The sequence below is a fragment of the Oryzias latipes genome, chromosome 12 (genome assembly GCF_002234675.1).
Source record: "Oryzias latipes chromosome 12, ASM223467v1".
Classification (NCBI taxonomy): Eukaryota; Metazoa; Chordata; class Actinopteri; order Beloniformes; family Adrianichthyidae; genus Oryzias; species Oryzias latipes.
Genome location: NC_019870.2, coordinates 17,982,598 through 18,010,041, shown reverse-complemented (window position 1 = coordinate 18,010,041; position 27,444 = coordinate 17,982,598). Strand labels below are relative to the sequence as shown.

The following is a 27,444-nucleotide window of genomic DNA, read 5'->3' as shown; positions in this document are numbered from 1 at the left end:
CTCTAGTGCTAGTATGTGGCCTCATGTCTCATGTTCGAAAACATTTAATTGACTTCCAACAAGCTCACTCCTGATTGGCGAGAGTGATTTCCGTAAAAATGTACTGAGGATGCCTGGCTCCAATATGGCGGCTTCCATATTTCAAAAAACGGCAAATGAATGGGTTCCTTTGATTGGAACAGGAAGTAAACCATTTTCTATGGGTGAAGTCGCACTCATTTGGTTTTCATATACAGTCAATGGGGTTAAACTAGTGTTATATGCCAGCACCAAAAGCAAACCAATAGAAGTGCACATTTCTGAAAATAAGGCGGCCAGTGTCCAAAGAACATTGGTGAAGTTCTGCAGAACTTGAGTTTTCAGCCACTGAAAGACACCAGAAAAAGTTAAAGGAAATAAAAAGAAATGGGGGCACCAAATTTTCAAAAAAGCAAGATTACTATAAAATCAGTCAATCTAAATAAAAATACAATAAACCTTTCATAGGAAATGTTTACAACAACAAATTCACACTTGTCTGTCCTGTATTTAAAGACATCAAAAGTGAATGCTAAGTGTTTAATTCAATGTTGCATTTTTTAATCATTCAAATAAATCTATGTTTATGTTACATGATATGAGTTTTAAGTTTAATTAGGCATCCGAACGTCTCCCCAGGTAACTCTTCAACTGTTTTCCCCATTGTTTTCCCTGTGCTGCACTCCTTTTTACAAAGTCTCTCTGTGTTCATCCTTTTCCTCACGACTCAATACCAATGCATCTTAAAACCGCTTTTATGTTCCTGAATTTGTCAGATATTTGTTCGGCAGTATTTTATGAGGCTTGCTTTGTGTCAAAATTAGGCAGGGAGTGAGAATTCTGGCATCAAATTCTGGAAGCTAACTCCATGATTCTCATCCGTGTTGCTGTTAAACTGCAGTCTTTTTTTTATACTTATTTTTTATTCCTCTTTCTGCTCGTCTACTATATTTATACTTTCAGTTGCAGCAAATAATAAAATAACTCAAACTCCTTCATGCACACTCAGCACTGCAAAGACGCCATCCTCGTCTAACCGGGCTCTCATTAATGTAGATTCCTTTTCTACTCAATATTTCTTATTAATTTCCCCATTTCAGTGAACTGAGCTGACAGTCACTGAGAAAAATAGCAATGAAACTGTAATATTGTTCCAAGTGCTATTGAATAATTTAACATACTTTGGATGTTGGCACCTTGATCGATTACTAAGCTAATTCACAGTCTGACTTCGAGTGATCTGGCTATTGGTTAGGATTCAGAACTTTGCCAGATTTTTAAAAAATAAAAAACTATAGTTTTTCACATCACAGCACAGCATCTATGGTGTCGCTATATTATTTAGATTTAGTCTCAAAGCCTTGTGTATGCATGAATGAGAGATGAAGTGATGGAAGCACCCTGCCACAGAAAAAAATAATCTTTTTTTCCCATTTCAAAAAGATCAGATCGTTCTTTCCTGTATTAATTAGTGCAGTGAAAAAAAATTGAGAAGGTAATTTCTGTAGCAGTGGACGAAAATCAGACATCAAAGCCAGGAAATGATTACAGTCAAGGAAGGTAGTTTTAGTAACAGACGTGAAAAGACTAATCAATTCCCAGAAAATCAAACAGAAGTCTGTGTGAGTGTCGAAGCAGATGAAGGTTTATTGACTGTCATTTGTTTGATCTAGTAAAACCAAGGGGTGTCAGAATCTAACTCCTCAGGGGTCACCTCCAGTTAGCAGAAATTGGGGAAAGAAAAAACACTTTCCTGGCCTTTGAGTACAAACTTATAAATAAAAGGACTTGTGTGGTAGTATCAGGTCCAATTTTTCTTTTTTTTTATTGTGGTAATGATGTTTTTGGTTATAATTCTAAACAAAAATATTTATTTGACCAATGAGGTGTGAGGTCAGATGGAGGAAGCTTCCAAAGGGATGTTTTCTGATTGAAATGATAGCCGGACCTAATTAATAAAACTTTATTTACATTTGTTTTTTTTTTCCATTTTTAAAAATGTCATTGTTTAATCCTGGCTGCTAAACACAATGACCACATGTTTGAGTAAAGTCTGCATCTGACTGCATGATAGTAGATTGAGCCACTGTCTGGATTTTTGCGAAAAGGCCTGTCAATTTAAATAACCAAAAATGCTCTTTCCTGAAATCCTTTGACAATTATTCGCTCTGTGGTTCTTTTTTGACAAAACTCAATATTAGTTCTCATTGAAGTGACAGTTTCTGTCACTTGCGGTTTAAATGATTCCTCGTGTTGCTCCAGTTCTGGAACAGTTTTTCAAAGTTTAACATGCAGCCCTTCACTTCAGCACCATGACTTAGTCAACGCCAAACAAACCTTCCTTATGTTCCTGTTGTTTGGCTGTAATAAATATATATATTTATGTATACCGTATGTGACTCTCTCTCTCCCTAAATATATTTATATGTATATATATATATATACATATGTAGACATGAAAGTAGCGGCAGGAAGCGGCTTTTGCAGCAAGATGACTGAGGGCGTACCAGATCATCATCATGTGAATGAATGTGAATACGATGGATGCTTCTGTGCTTTTTAAAATAAATAAATCTGTTCTCTAAACATCCTCCGTGTCTTCAATGCAATGTAATGAGACACACACATACAGAAATGTGAAGGTATCTGCTGTAAATCTATGACGTAAATTAATAACAGGATAAATGATCGGCTAGTTAGTTAGCATGTAGCCTAACAGCCTTCGAATGTAAAGCAACTGACTGCTAAAGTTAATAAAAGACAAGTCCTGAATATTATTACTCCTATTCGACCCTAAACTACAATATCAGCTATCTGTCAACCGACCAGCCAGTTGCTACTACTAGCTCTGCGGCGGAGTTAGTAGTAGCTTAGCAGGAGCTATCGTATGACAAAGCAGCCTAGTTATCATAAATCTTTTGATATTTTTCTTATATTCATTGAGACAGTAATAAAGTGACAATTTTTGTTTTTCATGTTCCTTTTTTGAACGAATATGGGTCACAGAGACACGGAAGTTACCGCTGAAAGCGGCTTTTGCCGGCGTACAGAGAGCATGTCCGCGTAAATGACTTATGACGTGAATAATTATTGCGTTCGAACGACATAATTATTGCGTTCGCAAGAGTTAATCATTTAGAGGGAACGGAATAGTATTTTGAGGGAACGGAATAGTATCTTGTGGGAACGCAATAGTATCTTGTGGGAACGGAATAGTATTTCGTGCGAACGAGATAATAATCTGTGGGAACAAGATATATTTTATATCTTAATGTCATGACACGGGCTCCGTACAAATTAGCCCCGTTAGTGTATTCATAACAACATCCAACCTCGTTTTTTTTTTAAAACATTTAAGGCTTTTTAGTGCCCCTTACAGTCCAGAAAATATCATGTAAATATGATTTTGTTCTTAATATTTTAAGTAAAAAAGTAATTTTTGGGGAGTTTATTCTGAATGGTATTGGGTGAGTAACAACTAACACCTGAGTACAGAGAGCAAGAATATTTTGTAACTAAGAGCAATGACAAAAAAGTCATTCACAAAGGATAAAAAAAAAAAAAAAAACTAGCATGATACACGTACACACACACACCAACACACATGCAGTTCAAAACTAAAAATACCTGCACTGACGCACAGTATGTTTGGGTTGGCACCATCAGGAGGGAAGATGGATCACACTAATAAACCCTCATATGGTTTTACAAAGACAGTCCACTAACACAGATGACAGCAACACTAAGGAACCTCAGACCCATAATGGGACAGACACAGGAATGTTAGCTCCCAGTGAGAAACACTGATGCAGAAAGGAAAGTGTAGGACGTTTGCACCAAAGGCAATGACAGGAAAACAAAAGAGTTAGAAACACTGCAGGAAGGCAAAGGAAAAAGACGGAAAAGGACCAAGAAATATCAAATGAAATGAAATGCAAACAATGGAGTTTCCAATTGCAAAAGACCAACTTAAACAAACTACTTAAAATAATGCAAAAATGAAATAAATTCAATATCCCAATCCCAATTTTTGTTCCACTACCTTTTTTAACATGTTCTTGCTAATCCCCGTGCTTTTTCATGGTATTTCTTCTGTAGTGCAAATTATTCAAGTCATAAACTGGTTAATTAGAAGCCTGAATGAAAGCATGTTGTGCCCGCTGGGCCCATGTTAAACGTTTGAAATGTTTGATTGACAGATTAAGCCCGTTTTTAAGTGGTAGAGGAGTGGACTTCCAATAAACTCACTACTGATTGACAAGAGTGGTTGCCATAAAAATGTTGACTCCGACCGAACAAGTTCTAGAGTTACTCTGAATGCAGCTAAAAAAGTCTGTCTGACAGACTGATGCTTAATGTACCTTATAATTGGGTGCGCCTTATTTATGACCCAATTTGTAAATAGACCATTTATTGACGGTGCACCTTATAATCCAGTGTGCCCTAAAGGGAAAATATGGTATTAGTATTTTGCATTCTTATCCAGTGCAGAAGAAAGTACTTTTTAACACCCAACTCCTTCAGGTTCAACTGAAAGATGGAGAAAATCTGTGAACGAAACAAACATGAACCATCTGCAGGACATGTATACCACACATGCGGAATGCACAAGCCCTGAAAGACGGGAGCTTTTTATGCTCCTAATCTGCCCCAGACTTATACATAAATGGATAAACAACATTGCAGGAGTGCAAGATGGATGTGAGAGTGGGAGACTGGCTGCAACAATGGGCAGCATGAAGGATAATTGGTTGCGAGAGACTGGTACATTAGGCAAAGTGACTGTACTGCTCTGTCTATGAACCCAAAAGGCTTCGGTAGCCTTAACCCTTGTGCTATCTTAGATGACCCCACCCTTACTTTGACGTGTTCTCCCTACCATGACAAAGGTGGATAAAGGTGGAAAGATTTCATGTAATCATGGACACCAGTGAAGATCACAAATCATTGAAGAAAAAAGGTTCAGAGCACTGTCTAGTGGGTCTAGATGACCCAACTCCCAATGTTAAAGTGCCTAGGATAGCACAAGGGTTAAAGGTCCCTTCAGACCGGAGCAGAGGCAGAACAAACTGCTTCTGCACAAACGTTTCGGCTTTCCTCTCACCTCCCTCTTCCATTCGAACCCACTTGAGGTTTGAGATGTAATCAGCGGCGGTAATGACAGACCGTATCTACATAACTACAAAGGGGCACGATTTCAGGGCATCTGAGCCGCCAGGATGTGAGCTCACTAACAGACCAGGTTTCTTCATCAACAGCAGGCACATCTTCCTGGATCTGTGTCGGTTGATACAGTAAAAGTGAAGGAAAAGTTCAGTAGTGTGTGAAACTGTTCCCTGCAACAAGCAGGAGCATGGAGGTGGCCCTGAAGTGCAATTCACATCAACAAATCACTCAATGCATAGTAAAGATCGCAACAACAAATAAAAAAGTAAAACAAATAATTAAAAAAATATTACATTTTGAAAATCAAAACTGAAATATAAGAAACCACATTTTTAAATTTATAAATATCCATTATTTTACATTTCATTTTGATTTCTAATTTTTTTAGAAATCGGTGATTGGATGATGTGTGTTTATCTTTTCAACTGATCTTTTTTTTTTTGGCATGAACTGATGCTGGATATGCTCCCTACTAATCATAAAACTCCTTAGAATGCAGACATTGAAGAAGCATTTGAAAAAAACTCAAACCTTACCATCAAATCAGCAATGTCCCACTGTACCTACTTTTTCCGGTTTCTTGTTGTGTTTTGTTTTTTAATATATCCATTTTTTTTTTTTTTTTTGGTTTCTGGGATTATGTTTTGATTTCTTACATTTTTATCTGCTTAGCTTTTTATTATTGTATTTGTAATCTTTCATCTATTTTTGAAGTGTATAATTTGTTGGTGTGATTCATACGATGGTATGAAGCAGGAAAAGTGGGAACTTAGGAGAGACGCATCGAAAAAACACATGAAATATGCTCCCAGTATAAAAGAGTCCAAGTGGGTTTTTTTTTTTGCACCTGAGGTTCTCTTCTAAATAAATAAATAAATAAATAAATTGCATGTTTAAGAAGTTTTTTGTCCTACCATCTGCCTGACAGCATGTCTCTGCGTTTTCTTAGTTTATTTCAAGATTTTTGGCATTGATTTTCTGTCAGAGTCCAAATTCCAGGACCACACTCATCTTATAATAGGATGTGATGGACATCCGATGGAGTCACGGTCAAGGATTGCTTTGAATTTAGACAGCTCTTCTCAAGAGACAACAATGAAACTGTGGAGTGTGCAGATCTTGAATTTGGATAAGACATTTTTGTTACAGATTCATTCTCTGTCAAATCGGTGTTTCACTCGCACTGAAATCCAGTTTGTCCATCACTTGACTTTCTACGTTCCTATTATTCAAAATGTCATTTTTTTTAGACATTTTAGCTTTAATCAGCCTTTTCATTGCAGACAGATGCAGGTCATCCTGCACTTATTACTCAGAGCTAACACTAAAAACAGGCAGATTTGTGTGCATTATACACGCAACATGGTTGTGAACATGTAATTAAAGGTTTCTGTGAGCGTTACACTGCCAGCAGCAACAAGGAATATCATTCTCATTAACGTATATCCAGCTTTTGCTGTATATTGTCTTTCTTGCAGCACATTTCTCTGATGACAAATGCAGCCAGTTGTAGTTTTCTAAAGTGTTGTGGATGATTCGCATGGTTATTTTGGCAATTTTTACGCCGGATGCCCTTCCTGACGCAACCCTCTCTATTTATCCGGGCTTGGGACCGGCACAGAAGTTACTGGCTTGCAACCCCTGTGGCTAGATTCAGCCAGTTGTAGTTTTCTGTTTTCTTAAAATGTAAATAATCATAAAATAATTATTATCTATTTCCCTTCAAAATAAAAGTTCAAGAGTGATTAATGCTTTAAATAATGTTATTGCTATGCAGAAATACAAAAATCCTTCACAGTTAAATGATAAGACACATCAAAACCAGAGACTTCCTGTTGTCTTCTCTATTCCTGCACTAAAACAGAGCTTCTAAAATATTTATAGCTTCTGTCAGGCCCCTGCTTTTGCAGCCCATTACAATCAAAGGATGCTTTTCCTCAGCCTTTTTACAGGAATGGCCAAAAACATGAACATCTCACACACTCAAGCACTCCTCCTGTGACAATAGAAAGTAGCAAAATATCCTAAATCTACACACATACAGTAAATTATAGGAGGAAATGAGCACACCACTGCTGAATCCAATATAAGATTATGTAAGTGTGTTTAAAAAAAAAGACTATCCCAGGGAATGTCACAAATGTATGCACGCAGTCATGTTGTTACTGACTAATACATAACGTGTAGCATCAAAGAAATTCATAATTCAGTTTTTTATGGTTTATAATTGGGTTGAGTTTACATTTATTTTCTTATTTAATTATATGGTTTAAAAAAAGTTTGAGGGATGAGGAAAGACAGACATACTAGAGAGAAAAAAATGTTCTTTTTTAGTGTTTGTTGTTGCAAAGTACTTTCTTGCATAATTACCTGCACTTCAAAAGTATTTTTTTTATGTACTGAGATAAAAATTGCACAATGGAAAAGTTGAGATTTTTATTGATTTTTTTGTTATTTCTTTTTTATTTATCATTTATAATCACATTTATTTATTTTATTTATAAACATATGGATGTTTTCAAAGATAGATGATCAAAAAAATGATTCAGAAGCTAACATTTTTTGAAAATAAAAATAAAATCCTTTAGATTAATGAAGATGGAACATTTCTCTAATAATAAAAAAGGCGTAATTTCTGTTACAAAAATAAATGTGCAAATGCATCAGAGTTGCTCTGGTTAACTGAGCAAATCACCCTTTTTTATAGTTGCCCTGCTTGGGGCTGGGGCGGGGGATGCTCAAGACTCCTGGGTGGTGGTGGGCCGCCTGTCTGGGGCTTGGTAAAATATTTGTTTATTTTGGGTGAATTCTTTATGTGTATGACGAGACAGATGTACACCTTTATGTGTTAATTAAACTGGGTAAACATAAGAATAACACACATTAAGCAGTGTGGACAGTGTAGATTTTCTTCTTATAAACCTTAATTATGGCAAAAAAGAGAGAAAAAAAAAAGTTGCAAAAAAATGTGTAAGATTGTAAACTGTAAACCAGTAACAGGAAGCCATTCCACATATCTTTACCAGGCTTCTAGCTTCCTCTTTCTAAAGACTTTGTACAGCTTTGTCTGATTCCCCGTCCCATCACTGTTGTGCCCCCACTTTCTCTCTTCTCATGTTTCAATATTTATAAGCAGAAAGCTATCAGCAAAGCATGCTGGGTAAAGCTGTTTCTCAGTCTGTTCCTGACGTCATCGGACTGTTAATGTTCTTGGCTCTTTGCCTCGTTTTAGTATTTTGGGTGAAATTTGGCTACACTGCCAGCACTGCTGATGTTAGAAAGGCACATTTTAAGAGACACACAGGGAGAAGGCTGTCAGCTCATTCAAGATTAGCTGAAAAACACACAGAACTAACAACTAATCGGAGGTTTTCAGGAAGTGGGCCATGTTTTATTCACTGCAGGCCACTGCATTTTTACTTGTTCATTCATTGAATATAGAAATACTCAGAAATGAAATTTTGAGCAACAGATCCTCCATCATGAGAATGCCACAAGAACATGCAAAAAACACCAAAAACATGATTTTCATCAGAGTGGGTCTTTAAAGTCTTTATAGAGTAACTTGCACAGAATTGTTTTACTCATGAATGAACAGATGAGGTCCCGCACAAGAACTAATATTAAACAATGCCTGAATTGTTCTAGGAAAATTAAGGCAGTAAGATTTTTTAGAGTTACTATATACATTTACGTTCACTTACATTGTTTATCATGGTATCATGGTGGGTTTGATATTTTGGTTTTATAACGTGCCATATTCATGCGTAAAGCTGAAGATCTTTCTTTTGTGCCTCTTCAAATAAAGTTTTAAGGTTTGAAAGAAATGCTCCATTTGGGCACAAAATTCTCACTGGATCTCGAAATCTTTTATGTTATCAAATGACATCTGGATAATAAATCATCATGACGCGCGCCATCTGTGGTCCTGTGCTCCTCTCCTGACCATTCCGTCGTAAATCTGCTCAAGCATCTTTCCTCTGAACAAACATATGGATGGAAACATGGATGAGGAAAAACATAACTGGTTTTGTGCTCAGTGCGATTCTATGAGGATTTCTTTCTGTTTTAACATAAATTAATTAAATGTTATAAAATATTTTTATAAAAAAGGAGTGGAAAGTGTGAGACTTTTTAACAATTAATGACAGAATAAATGCCCTCACAACTATAAGTAGTACAATTTGCATTGAAACATGCAGAAACAATATAGCAGAGAGACGTTCGCAAACTGGGAGCCGTTTTGTCGGAAAGTTGTGTGCGTCATTAACATGAAGCAGTCAGCTGCACATGACCATTGACTGCACAACTTCCCATCAAGCAAATATGTAGGAGACAGGCAGTCAGCAAAGAGAGGAGCAGAGGGGATGGATAATAGGAAAGAGGAAGACAGGAAGGGCTGAGAGTCTGTCCCTGTGAAGCACCGCTAAAGGCAGGCATGAAGCAGACAGGGGGGGTAATATGAGAGTTAAACAGAGACAGGATTAAAGATGGTGGAAAAGACCCAGAGCTACGCTCACACCAACCTCTGCATAGATGCACGTAAATGCGTGTATTGGACTTCCGCATTTAAAACTCCCGTGTTCACGTGCAGCAACGCAAATTTTCACAATGTTTTTGGGCCTTAGGCACAAAACGCAGGGCCATTGAACTTGCGTTGAAAGTTAAACCACGTCAAACTCTGACCAATCAGGGACTTAGATTTGGAAGTGCCAAATGGAAGGCATTCCCTTTTCATCTATTTTAAAATTGACCATGAAGCAGAAATTCATATTTGCGGTTTGATTCCAGACGGAATTAAATAACACCAAGGCTGACTCCTAATTGCTTCCCTACCCTTCAGGCTCCTCCCTATTGCTCTAATTGTAGGGGTATTTGGAGCTGTGGTGTCCAAAGGTGTTTGGTTTTTTTTAAGGAGAAGTCGTAGCGACTTGGGGCTGGCTATCACTCTGCCAGTAGGGTGATCCGTGTCCTGCTTGTGGCGCGGAGAAGAAACCCATTTCCTCACGTGGGTGTACTCTGAAGAACAACATTTTTTTGTTTTTGCTTGACTTTTTAAAGTAGTAAAACCAATGTTATTATGCATCTTCTGAGCGCTGGCAGCTACACGCTAACATAGATTACAGGCTATTAACTATTGAGTATGATAAGTTGATGACAGATTTGAGCTATCAGTCCAGTCCAGTGTGAACACCACGGGCTAAATGTGGTTCAAGAAGCGTATACTTAAACATGATTCTCTAGTGTGAAAATAGCTTAAAAGTCTTGTGCAGAAATTGACCGGAAATTCCTCTTATAGTGCTCTTTTCCAAATGAATGAGGTAGTGTTTTCCTGAAGCTGTAAAAACTACACGACACCACATGTATAACATTTTATCAAAAATCCTAAGTGTGTAAAAAACTGCCATTCTCAAGAACAGAACTTTAGCATTTGGTTTGGCTGCTAAAAATGCTCAAAAAGCCAAAAGCAGACAGAAATTTTTGAAAGTGTCCAAGAGCTGTGAGATACTAGTGCTGTGGTAAAGTAACTCATCTGAGTGGGACAGAAGATATACCGGTCTTTGAGCTATGCCACCCCGGAGAGAGGTTTTTCTTCTAACTTGCAAGATTTTGACAGGGGGAGGTCGGAGGTCACGGTTGTGTGGATGTGTGGATGTGGAGCGGCTCCTCCAGAGGCTGGTTTCAATGAAGTGTCTTGCTCAAGAAAACTGAAGCAAGGTCAGCGGTTGCCTAATAAAATAGCATTAGGGAGCTTTTGTATAATCATAACAGCTCTTGGCCACATTAGTTCAAACTTGATCAGTCAGACCGGCTGCTAAAATATGCCAATGAGAAGATTTACCCATGGTAGATACTGCTGTGGATGTAAATTTATCAAGCCGTCTTCTAATGATGTCGAAGCAGCAGGACAGCCCAAAAGAACATTCAAATTCTGCATAGTCATTCCACAGTGAATGCAATCTATGTTTAGAAAAGAAGAACACATTTGAATCAATCAAAACAAAAGGAAGATTATAAAACTTTAAGAAGCAGCCTCCGCTGCAGTGAGCAAAAAAGACGTTATCCTACTTTAACAAACACACAAATATAAAGACCAGATCATGTAAAGAAAGAATTAAGTTTAAAAAATTACATTCTTTTTTTTTTTTTTTTAACTTGTCCTGTCCAACAGCTGGGCAGACAGATGAGAGCTGACGGCCTCTTCTGTTGGACATATTTTACTTTAACAATAGGGGTTATTAATCTTCATACAAACCAGAGGTATGTCTGAATAAACCCCTTTTGTAATTGAGGCCAAACTTTATTAATTTCAACCATGTTTGAAAATCTTGGGTGTTGGACCGGACGGAAAAGGAAAGAAGGGAAGAAAATGGAGGGATGTTAGAGAGAGAGGGGGGTAGGAGGGTGATAATAGGACGGTAGGGGGGATAAGACCATGAAGCAGCAAAAAAATTACATTCTTAACTCTGATCAATGAGGTGAAAAAAACTGTCAACTGTTTCCATATTTTTCCCACTATAGAGTGCACAGCACAAGTCATATGCTGTATATATATATATACATATATATATATATATAGATATGTACAATTCTCTGTTTTTTCACAGAGAATTCGGGAGAATTTCTACGGCACTCAGTTTTGAAATTGCAGATTTTAATATCCCTTAAAAATGGTACGCACAATAAAGTGCACTAAATAGTGAAGGAATTTGGACACAACCATTTTTAACTGCGTTTACATAACTCTAAAATTTATTTGTAACTCACTACATGTTAGCCTCATTAGTCCACTCACAATATCTGTAACTTCCAACTTTGTGTGCAACATATAAAAAAAAGACTGATACCACTAAAACAAAAGTTACTGTGACTACTCTAACTCCCAACCTTGCTTGTAACGCCTAGAAAAAACAGTCAGACATCGCTACACATTAGTCATGGCCATGTTAGTGTATTCACAATAAATGTAACTCGAAAACTTATTTATAACACTTAAAAAGAAAATGAAAAAAGTCTGACATCGCTACACAATACCACCCAATCAAACATTTTGACAGAGCGCCGTGTACTTCTTTAAATTGCTTTAAATCACTTCAGTAAACACAACTAGAAGTATTCCATTTATAAGGCGCACTTTTGAAAAAATTAAGGCTTATGTATGCCTCAATGTTGAAAATACGGTATCTTTTATTTTTGAAGAGATTTCTCCAAGGGTATCTATGAATTCTGCTTGTATGTTATCAACTCCAATAGAATCAACCTGAATGAAGGAGAATCTACACAGAAACGATTTTTAACTTAAAGCCAAAATTGTTTGGTGTCTTATCAGGATTATACAATATGTAATCATTCTCTTTATAGTCTTGTAGAGCAAAGGATATTGGTTTGGATTATTTTACCAGCATGTAATCATACAATCTTTTTTCAATCATAACTACCTTTGGTGTATTTTTTTTTTACATGTTGAAGTTTTACAAGGAAAAGCTTTCAAATCAGATTTAAAGCACAGAGCAGATAAAGTTCTGTTTGTTATGCTCCTTGAAATTGCTGCCTGTCGAAGGGACAAGCTTCAATAAGCTGCTAAATCTCAGCAGAGGACGCGCGACTATAACTTCTGGTTTCCAGCACGGTTTCAATGGTTACCATCAATCTACCAGCTTTTCATTTTAAGGAAATTTCAGGCCAAGACCGGGGTCAATGCCACTGCTCGGGGCCTTGGCAAGTATGTCACATCATATTTCTGGGAACACTAAAACAAATTTATAACACTCATTTTACTACGTGCACTGTAATATTTCTTACCCTGTTGGTAGAAAATTACAAGCATTTCTGGATTAAATTTAGTTCAGATGCTCTGTTATCCTTTACCTTGTTGCTGTATGAAAATGTAAACATTGCAGTTGATATATTAAAAAATCTAAATATTTTTTGAACACTAGAAAGACGAGTAACAGGCTGAGTCACTTCAATCACAAGTAAATATCTAAAAGAGGGCTTAAGATACTTTCACTTGATAGGAACAAAAACTAAAATATTAAAGTGCACATAGTTCAACTCAGAAAGTGACTATTTTTTAATGTTTGCACTACATTGTTCTATTTTTTACAAGTCAGTAGGAGAAACTGCAGTTTTCATTTCAGTCATCTGTTGGGGCTCCAATTCAAGAATGTTGCACATTTACAACACTAATACGAAACCTCTGCATAACAAAGCAGAAACATTAATCACACGTTTATTATAGGATTTTACATAATTTACCATTTCGTATTTTATTCTGATATGACAACTAAGTTGTTAAAAATGCTTTGTTGTCTCTTTTCTGACACAAAACCACGAGTATTTTTTAAAACATTTAGATTTATTGAAGGGAAAAACCAATAAAAGCTTTAAAAAACATGCTTAAAAACCTTTTGTTAACACTACAAAGAGGTTCCCTTCATTCAGTAAGGGTTTATGGCCGACGAATTGTGCGTTATTTCTTTTTTACGCACGCTGTGGAAGCCTGAAGCTTCACGTCGGACGGTTGCTAACCAGTTTTTAGTCCTTAATTCTTGTTTTTTTCCAATTTGGATCGCTTTTCTCACAAAAAGCGGACTATTTGGCGCGATGCGCCGCATCACGTAACAAATAGTCAGCATCGCGCCGCACCACCGCCGCAGTCAAGATTCAGCGATATATATATGCTGATCTTTCCGATGGGTTGAATAAAGCATCAGTTCAGAGAGAAAGGTCACCTCTTACCGCTTGTTTTTGTCCAAAGATGAAGCAAAAGGTTGTTTTAAAGAAGCCGGCGCAGTGATACAAAACATTTAAGCTAGGTGACCGGAACTTCTTTTTCACCTTGCAGTTATCAGGTTTTAACGCACACCCAGCAGCCAATCAGAATCGAGTATTCACCCGGACCATGGTATAATGTTAGTTAATGCATAGTTAAGCATTAATTAACATTTGACTATATGCATTACTTTGCCCCACTAAATGTAATAATGAAAGTTAAATAAAACGTGTTAAATGTTTGATTTGTGATTGATAGAAGTGATAGTGAATAAGTAAGGCTTATGTAACCCTTTTTAAAAAAAATTAAATACAAATTTTTTATAATGATTAACCGAGGTTGTTCAAATTTGTTAAAGGTTTCCAACGTGATAGTTGTTCACCCTTTACAATAAGATTCCTTTCATAATCAATTCATATTACTAGTAGAGTGATGCTAAAGTCCTGCTTGTGAGTCTTCAACATTTATTATGGGTTATGTTTGGCAAAGAAAACGCTAAGGAACACCGTACTTACTGTTTCCTAACTCCAAACGAATAACAATAGTAAAGGACCACTTCATTATCAAAGCTTTACTAATAAATTTACTAACATAGTTAAATTGTGCTTAATGCAAATTTATGGAATTAGGCAACTTTAATAATGCCCTGTATGCATTAATACCGAATAGTTTTGTCTATTGGGTAAAGACCTGGTAAATAAACAGCAACTATCAACTGCTGCAAAGGACTACCATCTAAAGAAAAATCCTGTAGAGTTTGAAAACTTTAATTGAAACCTACGTTTAATAGTTTTCATTGCAGTGTAGCCCACAAAGGACACCCGACTATGATAACCTATATCATAAATAAAACTTGAAGAAATTTAGATTCTATTCCAAACTGTATTAACTCACTGAAGCACAATGACTGGAATGTTTTATACACTTATGTGCTCCCAAAAAATCCATATCTACAGTCACACTGAATGCTAACATGCACATACATGCAATATAACATGCTACATCAACCCTGCAGCAAAAACAAATGGTCATAGAAGATGACATATGCTGTACAGGACAAGGATTCCAACACACACACAGGAAAACCTGCTGCACGTGACAATGTTTGTGACCATGACAGAGCACAAACGGCGCCTCCCGGGTTCTGCAGAATTCTGGCCAAATGGGAAAAAGCATCCCTTTGAGTAGTGTTAGACTCTTATTTAAAAAGGACCTTTTACAATCATCAAAATGAAACACAAAGAACTTAGATAGATAGGTTTGTTACCTTTGTATGCTTTTAGGAGACAATAAATTACTAGTTATTGGGTTTTGCTAAAATACAAAAATAATTACAGACTGATAACAATAATCTATAAACACACAACAGGGTATTAGGGCCACCAAAGAAATGAATATTAGAGGTGTGCCAAAATATCGATATGGTGAAATATTGCGATGTTTAGTCCCGTGATTGATTCTCGATGCGTCTTCATCAAGTATCGACCTTTTATTTACATTTGAAGACCCTGTAAAACGTTATTTTAATCATCCACTGGTACAATATGCCTGGCAGCTACATGACTTATTCCTTTTTTATCCTGTTCTAAATAAAAATTGTCATTGTTTGTCAAAGACAGAGTATTACTGATTTCAGCAATGTTACACAAAAGTCTGTTATTCATTACACCAAATAGGACAGAGGTTGTTCATTATCATTGTGTTTAAAAACTTAAAAATAAATGGGGAAATATTTTCCAAAAAACAGTTTTTCAAGTTCTTCCTTTTAAAGTTTGATATATCGTGAGTTGTTAGAGACGATATATATATATATATATATATATTGATTATCACATTATCGCCATATCATGATAGTATCGTTATCGTGAGCAATGTATCGCAAATCGTATCGTGAGGTACCCAGTGATTCCCAGCCCTGATGAATATAGTTGCATCAATTTTATCCTCTTTAATTTTGAATCAGTTTTTTCCCTCATAATCTTATATCTTTATTTATATTCTTATTCGTGTTTTTTTTCTGGGTGGCCCTAATATACAGAAGGCAAAATTGGCCTACCCTACTTTTCTGCTGTTGTTTTCTTGTAATAACAAGTTGGTCTCGTTATTACAAGAAAACACAGTTTTTGTAATTATCAAAGCCCAAATCCAGAGTGACACTCAGTCATTCATCCTGCCCTTCTCATGCATCATGCTGTAACTGTGTAGGAGGTCATCCTCATCTGATTACTGATGAAATTGACAACTGTAGGATCACTAAACTGCCTGTGTAGTTGTAGATGCGTCAACCTTCTCCTCGAGTGATGATGACTGATTTAAGTGTTGTTTATGCGAGTATGATCAATTGAACGATCAATTATAAATTGATCTTTGATTTTGAAAAATCAAAGATTTGCTGATAAAGTTTCCATGACTGCAGCACAAATGTTTGCTAAATTCCTGAAGTGGTTAATTATCATGACAAAGATGAATGTCAATGACAGACTTCAAGGGACAGTGACCTTTCCTCAAATCAGTCAATACTAAGAACTCGCCATGATTCAGCATTCTGTGCAGCTGCATGACATGAAGGGCATTCTGGCTCATACAGTAGCTTAACATCACAAGCTAACATTAGCTCAACTAACACTGCAATGGGGTGAATGCAGAAGCTTCTTTAAAGTGTTTTTCTTCAAAGTATTTGCTTCTCGTTTGGACTGATTTAGAAAACACTTCCAAACCAAAGAGTCTGACAGTTTCACCCTTCAGCCTAAAGTGAAACACAGTCGATAAACATAAAAAATGAACATATTTTAAGCTAATCCAGAACATCGATACAATGCATGACTGTGTGACATTTTGTCAAAATGAGACAACACTGAGCTCTTTCAGAGCTTAGGCTATAATAAACCCTATGCACCAGGGAGGACTAAAAATATGGGATAGACAAGCTGACACACTGCATTTGCAGAAAGCTGCACTTCTTTCAGAGCACCATCAATCATCCCTCAACAGTTGCTGACACTTATTTGTCTGTTCTGCACATTAAACATGTGAGCATACTGTGTGCTCCTGCATCCCCAAAATCCACAGTTTTAAAGGTAGGCTCTTACTGTGTAGACCTTGTTTAAATCCTTTTCCATTTGGAAAAATAGTGTTTTACTTTTCTGGTCGAGTGAGGTTCTTCATTCTAAATACTCATCACAATATTCAGTCATATACAAGGTTCCTGAGACTCTAAATTTTCATTTTTTACTATCTAAATACCATAATTCTCAAAACTACAGGAGATAAAGGTAACAAACAAGGTTGGGGTTACAGGTGTTGTCAATACGCTAACGCTTCTATAATGGGGCTAATGTGTAGCCTGTCACAATCAACTTCTAGAATCACTGTGAACCCAGTTAATAAAGTCTGACTGACAAACTTTTCTAATTATTTTGTCTTGGTTAAAGTGCGTTATAGTTTGGTGCCCTTTTTTATAATTGACGTTTGAAAATAGAGCATTCTTTGAGGGTGCACCTTATAATTCGGGGCCCCCTATAGTGAAGAAAATGTGGGAGATGAATCCAACCTTAGAAAAACAGTAGATGACCATAATGTGATTGTTTATCACACAGATTTCACAAACCAGGACACTCTATCCATTCATTAAGAAAAATATCAAAGTGGTAAGAAGCTTAAATTTGATAAATGAATGTTTTCGGGGTCGACTTATGTTTACCAAAGTGGAAAGAAAAGACAATGACTTCTGAAGGGACAACTGCTGGCATCTCCAAAACTGGGAGGAGTAATGGAATCTTCAAACTATTTAGAAAAATATACCTAGAAAGATAAACAGATGTATTTCCAGGAAATACATCTTTTAAAGGTTAAATTGCTAGACTTGAGTGGAAAAGGAGGTAGAAGACCAGACAAGAAGGCAACATTTTCAGTAAGAAATATTTCCATTACATCAGAGACATCGGTTATTTGAGCAAAAATGTCACATTTTCTTTATTGGGGTAAATGAGCAACACTTGCTTGTTTTGGCTTCAACTGGAACTAGCTAGAGATAGTCTGTATAGTATGGTGGAACCATGATTTTAAATTAACAGCAGCAGTTGGCACAGGTAGAATGACCAAAATTCGTTTTTGTATTTTAATTCTATTTTCCTCATTGATCAGACTGGTAAGAAAATGTGCAGCCATGACTTATTTTTATGTCTGAATGAGAAAGTGCAAAGCAAAGGTGAATCTCTTGACATTCCAACAAACCAGGGAGGAACCCAAAGATGCACATCCTGTCACTTGTGTTTAGCTGTCTTCACCTGCATTCACCCTTTTAAGTAGATGGCTATGGAGGTTATCATCCTTACCTCTCCATGGGTGGTCGGATGAGTGCTTACAAAATCTGGCCTCAGGCTGCCTCCCATAAGTGCATACAAGGATGACCTGAACACTCTTAAAACCACCAAAGCTTGCACCAGGTGATGTTTGGACAAGCTACAAGACCATCTGGATGAAAATAAATCCCAGCAAACCCAGGAGTGGTCAGACGTAAAAAGGAACCCAGCAGAGCACCGCTTTTACCTCACTGAGGTAAAACAGTGGCAGAGAGGACGATCAAGAACACTGGACCAGGGTTCAATGCAACCCTTAAAGACACAGTACAGTTGGACCAAATTAGGGAGGATACCAAAAGTGGCTGAAATGTCTCTAATGAGACCCATGTACTTAGGAGATTTAAGCTTCAGTGCCTCCATTTATCAAGTGTCTGATGTGCCCACTGACAATATACCCCATCCTGCTCTACAAGGTTGAAAAGTTGGAGCAACTCACCACCTTCTTTGCCAAGAAGTGGCTTGGTGCATTTCCAGCTTACCACTATGGCATCTCTATGCAGGGTGTAGAGACAAGACAGTGTCTGGGCCCCTAAGGTAGCAGCAGCAGCAAGACTAGAGTAAGTCGAGCTCTTTGGAGGTGCAGTCAGTCAATCATCAAAACACGAATCCAAATAAACTCGAATCAAGATCTAAGGTATATGATCTGCCCCTAAATTTTCTTCTGGAGATGCCCACAAATGACATGTACAAACATTAAACATAGATGAAACTAGAAGATTTTTGTCCCAATAAAATATCCTCTCAGGAAGTGAAGTGGATGTTCCTGGTTTTTGGGCAGATTTTCTTTCTCACACAACACTATGCTGCAGAAAAACTGGACTGATGAATTATGGTTCATGCTCATGACTGTCAGCCCTACTGCAGAAACATCTTTAAAAAGACATTCAAGCTGAGAGAATGAAAAGTTACACAAATGCTTCTCATGCCTAGAATAAGCAACAAAAAATTTGAAAAAACAAACAATCTTATTTTTAAGCTAAATAATTAAAAGAAAAAATCTGTTAATGCTGAGTATTAAAGCATATCAGGACAAGAGAAAATTTGAAGGAGTCTATGAATGGAAAAGATGCAGTAAGACACATCAACAGGCAGAAAAGTGAGCAGATTCTGAAAGAAAAAAGCTAACAGCTTCATGGAAGAACATGCAGTAAGCTTTCCCATCATCCATCTTGTTTTTCAAACTGAATTAGCAATGAAGCATTTCTACATTTACAGTCTGGATTTTTTAACTCCCTGCTTGTACAGATCTGTAAATTGCATGGAGGGCTGGAGCAGGAAAACATGCTCTGCTGTTAATAACATGCATTTCTTTTCTCTGAAACATATATGTCTTGCACATAATGACATACTAGGGTTTCCAAAACAACAATGAGACTGTACGTCACCAGGCTTTGCAGAACACCAAACTGTACTAGGGTGTACCCTTGATTGTCTATGAGAACTGGACAGCGAGATCCCGCCCCCTCGACTTCTATTGAGAAATAAACAGCTATGGCTTAGTCAATTTGTCAGAATTCACTGTTTCAACATGTTTTTGCTAATTCTAAATTTCTTCATGAAATCTTTTCTGTAGTTCAAGTTTTTCAAGTTATAAACTGGCCAATCAGATGCCTTAATAAAAGTATGTGGTCTCACGTTGAATGTTCAAAGCCTTTAATTGACAGACTCTCCTCTGCCCTCTAAACACACCTGATCCAGGTATTTAGGGAGCAGAAGGTTGGCCCCTTGATAAATAAATAGCTACCCGACATGCAGTTTTGTCCCTTTAACCCTTGTGCTATCTTAGATGACCCCACCCTTACATTGACGTGTTCTCCCTACCATGACAAAGGTGGACAAAGGTGGAAAGATTTCATGTAATCCATGGACACCAGTGAGGTTCACAAATCATTGAAGAAAAAAGGTTCAAAGCACTGTCTAGTGGGTCTAAATGACCCAACTCCCAATGTTAACGTGCCTAGGATAGCACAAGGGTTAAAAAGTTAAAGGTTTTGATAGAAACTCCTGATATGAAAATTTGAACTGTTGATAAGCCAACACCCCATCAGACAGCCCTTGCACTATGAAAGGTGTTTAGGCCAGTAAAGATGCTTTGATGGAGTCGGGGTGGGACTGAGAGAGGCAGAGTAAACGCATTAGCAGGATCCTGCAGGCCACATGATCTTTACAGATCATCAGGACTCTAATTCCATTACATAAGGCTCTCTGCTACACAGTGTGTCTGCATACCAGGATTTTAGAAATTGTGCCAGTTTGCATCATTTTCACCTTCTTTGGCATTAACAGTCCTGCTATTATTTTCCTGATGAGCTCTGATCTATTCAGTGCATCATTGCTGCAGGTATTTCCAAACATAGGTGTTTATGTAAAGAAATATTTTTAAGTGTTTTGTGTTAAGTGTAAATGCTTTTTCGTAAAGAGGAACTACCAGAGGATATCATGTTTGAGTCATGGTGTCTTGCTGATTTAGATCAAACAATCTCATAGGATGTTTATTTGTGTCCTGTAATCCAGCAGTAGTCAAAGTGGGAAAACATGGAAAGAAACAAGCTGACTCATGGATTACGTGTCTAGATACTCATCTGTGTAACAAGATGCTTCATAAACAAGGCTTGTACACACAAAAGATTTGCTGTCAGCAAGTTCTTCTCCTTCTTTTCCTTTTAGCTGCTCCCTTTAAGGGTCACCAAACAAATCATTCATTAAATGATTTTGCTTCAGGTTTTTTTTGGATGCCTTTGTTGGCACAATCCTCTCATGGGTGCAACAAAAATGGCGAGCAACATCAAAGCTACAGTTTTGAGCCAGACACCAGCTCAGATGAGGAAAATGAAGACGTACATGAATCTAGTCATCTACAAGTGGATGCATCAGAATGGGGTGGGGCAGGGAGCTTGCAGGTCTGCCCAGCATATTTTCTATGTCACAAATAGGCACTTTTTCAAACTGTATTTTTTCTCTGCTCTTGACTTACACTTTAAACTAAAAAGCAATGAAAAATGCAATTTTGAGCTTAATTTTCTCTAAATAAGTCCTCTATCATCAAAAAAATGCTACAAGAAAATGGTAAAACACCAAATATTATACCAGAAGTATCAATTTAATAAAAAAGAAAAGACATTTCTGATTTTCTAAGTGGTTTGACAACCCAAACTAACCTAAGATTCATTGATCATCCTTGTCCCTCTCTGGAAGGCTCTATGTCGTGTTTGCAGGTATACAGATCAAGGAACACATCACATACAATGTCAGGGGAGGTGCTCGGCTGGCGGGCAATAGTAGTGTGTAGACTCTAGGTCTCAACTGCAGTGTAATTCAAGGCAGTCAGGTAAATATAGCCCATGGTGGCTCTGGGCTAGGAAGTGCTGCTTTGCTCCCCTCGACCTTGTCCCATTCTGTTATCTATCTGTTCAGAGTTAGAGAAAAAAAAAAAACACAACCATATGATAACTCTCATTTTGCAGACAAAATTTCTATATACCAAACATCCAATTCAACACAGACTAGATACTTTCAGCAAAAATGACTCCATGTTTGGTACAAAGGAAAAGCAGTTTTTAGAACATAAACATAATTGCAACACACAAATGCAGATCGAGCTTGCAGCGTCCATTAGGAGACCTCTTAAATCCATCATTGTAGAAAGTGCAAGCCTGCAGGAAACGGCAAAATGCAGGAGCCCACAGAGCTTAATGCTAAAAACATTAGAGTGAAATGTTCCACTCCTGAACAGGTCTAAGTCACAACAGGTGCAGTTTGAAGGGAAACTTTCTGATGGACAGAGTTTGTACCAGCTTATTGTCTCATTACACATTATTGTTTAGTAAACTGAAAAACAGCTGACTATAGTCCAGAGATAAAAGTCAGTTTGCGGGCTCTACGTACAAAACATGCAGCCAATGAGACTTATACTAGTTGAACTTTGACCAATCAGGGACTCAGATTTGGAAATAACGATGATTAGCATCCGTTTCAAAACACGCAAGTGTAAACCTTTAAAAATTGATCATGGACTAGAAAATAATAAATGCGGTTTGTGCCAGGCTGGAATTCTATGACATCAAGTCTTTCATGTATCTGATTAGAGCTGTGAAAGAGCTGTAGCAAGATTCACCAGATCTGCCCCTCTTCGACTTTTCCCACCAAGGCTCTTCCAACTGTCAGCACATGCACTAGTATGAGGTAGTGAGAAACCTGTGTGAACACCTTATGCGAAAAACGCATAAAAAACACGACGTTCTTGAACACGCCACACATGCCCAGTGTGAATGTAGTTTTACTCTGTAGATTCATAATAAATCATCAGGCCATCTAGCTGAAAGTCAAATAGAATCAGTATTACAAGTACAAAACAACCATTGAGATTAAAATGTTAAGAACCTGATTGATTAATAACCACAATAACAATTGTAACATGTCTGATAAAAACAGAGTTAAACATGCTAAATGTGTCATTATTCTCCAGATCATGCATTTGTGTTTTCTAAACCTTTACTAAATGGAGCAAATTATGGGAAAAAGGTCAATTTCTAAATGATTTCGCTCCAGACTCTTGACAATAGAAAAACTTGATTTAAGACTAAAAAAACTCAAATCAAACTGTAATTTTTTAATTCAAATTAAGGATGTTATTTTAAAGTTTAATAAATGTAAGCCTGGCATTCATTGTCATTATTTTGGAAACAAAAGGTCAGATTTATGTTCCACAAATACAAGCTAATTTTAGATTCTATGAGGATATATTAAGATGGGCCAGCTTGTACAAAGTTCCTATTCTCATTTTGTTCACATTTTGTCCTAAAATTAGTCATTTTCTGCTTGTTACACTAGTTTTCTGTCACTGTATCAAATCAAAGTAAACTACAATTAGGTGCATAAAAACTCCCAAAATACCGACCTTGGTTAGAACTAGCAAACAAATACCTATTATTGGGCTGTATCACATTCAATTTGAAGTCATTCTATCTGACAGTCAGCTTTAAACCCTTTTTGACCTTTTTTTAATGCTTCCGTCAAACTCCTTGTTTCAAAATTTTAATACTTTAAAAGATTTCTTGTTAAGTAAAAATACTTGCTGCATGAACAGATAATTTTACTTTTGTGGGTTTCTTCTTTAGATTAGTGTTCTTTTCCTATTTTTAGGCCACCTCTTTTTGCAGTTAAAGCTATACATGCAGCTGCTAGGTAGAGTTTAGCCAGAAGACCTACATTTCCCTCCATAATCCCAAACTACACGACTGTCCAGCCTGTCCACAGCTATTACAAGATCTGTGCTGGCGATGTAGTGAGTAACCTTTAGAGGGAAGAAGGAAAGAGAGATTCCATGCTGCCGAGTTAGATTTACACCAAGTGTAACCAATTAAAATCCCTGAGTTTCAGGACCTGAGAAGGCCTTCTGGTCCCCTCTCCGTCTTTCTGACCTGCTTGTGCACTACATCTCGGAGCAAAGCAATAATCCTCTGTCGAAGAAAGGCAGTTTCACACTGTGAAAAAGAATGGCTGATGATATGAGGGTGGAGGAGATCAGCCCATCAGTCAAATGCTGCGAGGCAAAAATCGTTTTTGCAGTGAGCTTTTCACCACTGGTGCGTGAAATCAGACTACAAGAAGCTGCTTTCAGAAAGTTTCCAATTAAGAATGGGAGATATGCGAAGAACAGAAAGGGATTTGGTCTAAGTGCATTTATTATTTATTCATAGAATTCTTTTCTTATATTCCAGAATTAAACTGTTTATCACAAAAGTCAGTCCAGATGACACGGAATGTGGCCTTGCAGCACGTAGTCCACAAGAGTTTAGAAAAACAAACTCTCTTTACAAAGTTTGAAGTCTGACGTGTCCCAAAAATGTTAACTTTGTAGGGAATAATTAAGTTTAATTATATTTTTGGGGGATTTTCCCAATCAAAATGGTTTTATTCATCCATTTATCCATCCATTATTATTATTATATTATATTATATTATATTATATTATATTATATTATATTATATTATATTATATTATATTATATTATATTATATTATATTATATTATATTATATTATATTATATTATATTATATTATATTATATTATATTATATTATATTATATTATATTATATTATATTACTATCCAACCAGGTCATGGGGGCAGCAGTCTAAGCAAAGATACCCAGACGCCCTTCTCCCCAGCCACTGCAGCTCCAGCTCCTCTGGGGGATTCTAAAGTGTTCCCAGACCATTTAGAAAAGTAGTCACTCCACCGTGTCCCAGGTCCTCTTCTGGACCACCGCTAAGTGGGACATGCCTGGAACACCTCCACAAGGAGCCATTGAAAAGACCAGATGCCCGAGCCACCTCAACTTCTCAGTTTCTCACCCTATCTCTGATCTCTACCAACCCTACAGAGGAAGCTCATTTCATCCACTTGCATTTGGGACCTTGTTCTTTCGGTCATGAAGCATTGTACTCACAATGCCTCTAACTTTGCAACACATTTAAAAACAGACTGATACAACAAACAGTACTGTGACTATGTTCACTCCCAGCCTTGTAAGTAATGCCAAAAAAACGCAGTCCAACACCACCACACATGAGTCACATTAGAGTATTCACAATAACACGCAACCATTCATTTTTACAGATCGCCGTGTAGCTCTCAAAATCGCTTAGACATCAGTAAACAATCAGAATGAATCTATATATAAATGGAGAAAATACTGTAATGATAAAAGTAAAGCTTTTTTTTAATTCCTCATATGTCTCTAATTAGTAATGTTTTACTATCACACCAACAAAGCCACACTGTAGCTTACAGTTTTCCTAAAATAACTCACCTCTGATTAGGTCTTAAGGCAAATTTCCACACCAAATTCTGTTGTCTAATCTATTTGATTGTTAATGTTATCAATTGATGCTGATTGTACTAACCTGGTAGAAGAATGTGTGGAAATGTCATCATATACAAGTTCAGATTTTCTAATATTCTACCTATAAAAATCTAAACTAAATACTTTTTGGCCCCACTGTAAAAAAGCGTCCCGCACTGATCTGCCACATTTGCCATAACCTAAACTTTAATGCTTGGTATTTTGACACTTCGCAACGGATTGGCGTTCTGTACAGGGTGTACCCCGTCTTCACTCAACAGTAGAAACCCAGAGACCCCCAAAAGGGATTCAGAAAATGGATGCTATTATAAGGGAAACTGGTCTTATTGGAATGTATACCTCCCTTTAGTTGGTTCAACACAGTCTAAATGTTAGTGTGTTACAGTTAGAGAAACAAGGTTCCATTTCCACAATGAAACCTGATACACTGAAATGAACAAAGACATAAAAATACTTTACAATGTTTTTGTGACAGTAAGTAGTCTTTTTCATAGTTTTGTACCATCCACCCATCCATCCATCCATTTTCTCAACCTACCATATTCCTTTTGGGGTCAACAGGTCATGTTCCAGCAATTTTGTAATGTCAGAGTCTACTCACTCCTTTATTTTTATAATAATAGTATATAATAGTTATGTCTTCTTTAACCAAAACACAACTGTTACCTCACACAGCTAACACATTTATGAAGACCACAACATTGTCCATCGTCTACAAATGGTGCAACTCAACCCAAAGCAGCTTCTTCATCTTTCACAGCCCAACTTGTACTTCCCTAAATCAATTCCATGCATCAAAGCATGGGTGCAAGGCAGCAGCACCACCCCAACAATATCTGCACCCAATGGCTTAGCCAGAGCAGCAGTGTGTCACAAAACATGCAATATGTGGGTGAATAAGGTGCTTCCTTTCTCACTACACGATTCCATCTTTGCTTTACATCATAACAGCAGTTTTAAATTATCTGAATTAGACAAAAGCTAGCAATTTTTTCCCCTAACATATGGCACGACATGCCCAGATATTATAAAACACAAAACACAAAGAAACACAAATGCATCTATTATTAGTGTACCTCCATTTCCCCCCTCCATTTTACAGCTCCCAAATGAGGGGAAAAAGGAGTATGGGGGGAGACACTAAAGCTATAAGGACAAGGCAGCTTGTTGAGTGCAAGGGGAGCATGCAAAGCCTCTTCCAAGTTCAAATGTACGCATAATGCTAACTTAGTGCACCCACTGAAGGCTTTGCCTTTAGAGTAAATGACACCCCCTCTTGTTTAACTAACAGTGTAAATTTCTCACACTCCCAGCTGTATTAACAGTCGTCATAAGGCTCTGTTTCCTCTGCTCCCCCAGGGGCCAAATATCTGTCAGAGCAAACACAACCTGTACCACAGTGGATTCACTAGACTGCACACACACAAGACAAACTGTGTAATTATGTGTGTGTGATTGCGTTTTGACTAACCATGCATGATCTCTGACGTGAAGGAGGCAGAAGAGAAGGCAGATGGAGATGATGATGTTAGAATAGTCGTCGTCCACCCCCCACCCCCCCACCCCTATTTGTCTCCTGAGCCGTACCTTGCGCCTGCGGTCCCTGGAACGATTCCTTTTTTTTAACTTCTCCTCCTCCTTCTCCCTCTGCTCCTGGGCGGCGGCCTCCGCGAGGTCCTTGGTCTTGCGGAGCTGCTTGGCGGCTTGCGCCATGGTGCTTCTGCTGCTCCAGTCACCGTTGCTCCAGCCCTCCGCTCTTTTGCGCTATACCACCAGCTGTCCCTGTTTCCTCTGTCCCCCCACCCCCCAAACCCACCCCACCCCGTCTCCCTCTTTCCCCCGAGCCCCGTCTCCTAACGCCTCCTCTCTGATGGCCACATGTGTGCGCAAAAGCAAGCGAGGTCCCGCCGTCCGGATACCTGTGCGTGTGCAGATCACGGCCCCCGCAGCATCCGCGAAGAGAGATGCTGCAGCGGATGGTGCTGATGCTGCCACCGCCTGAGCCACGGCTGCTGCTCATCCACTGAGCTAGCGCTGCGATGGACTGCCTCCCCTCCCCCTTCTTTCTTTGCCTCCTTCCTCCCTCCTCTCCTGCCTCCTTCTTTCCCCTCTCTGATTGTCGAGCCGAGTCACGCAGTTCTGTCTTTAGCACAGTGAGGGATCTGCTGCAGAGCTTCCCTCTCTGCCGAAGTCTTTTCTTCTACTTTACTTCTCAGTGGATGGCATTCATCCCACAATGGCTGTTGTTGCATAA

The 27,444-nt window shown here is 37.8% G+C and overlaps 1 protein-coding gene across 9 annotated transcripts in view; it reads right to left on the bottom strand.

The window, feature by feature from the left end:
- LOC101157380 (ankyrin-1) overlaps positions 1 to 26,999 on the bottom strand; it is a 75,852-nt gene extending 48,853 nt beyond the window's left edge. For 7 of the 9 annotated variants that reach the window (XM_023960469.1, XM_023960470.1, XM_023960471.1 and 4 more), the window contains exons 1-2: positions 26,778 to 26,999; positions 26,662 to 26,673 (exon numbers count right to left, since the gene is read on the bottom strand). In XM_023960469.1, coding sequence (XP_023816237.1) covers positions 26,662 to 26,673; positions 26,778 to 26,903 — 138 coding nt within the window. In that variant the 5' untranslated portion in view covers positions 26,904 to 26,999. The remainder of the gene's footprint in view (positions 1 to 26,661; positions 26,674 to 26,777) is intronic. The other 2 variants (XM_023960477.1, XM_023960472.1) reach the window with 2 other exon arrangements.
- Between the last annotated feature and the right edge of the window lie 445 nt (positions 27,000 to 27,444).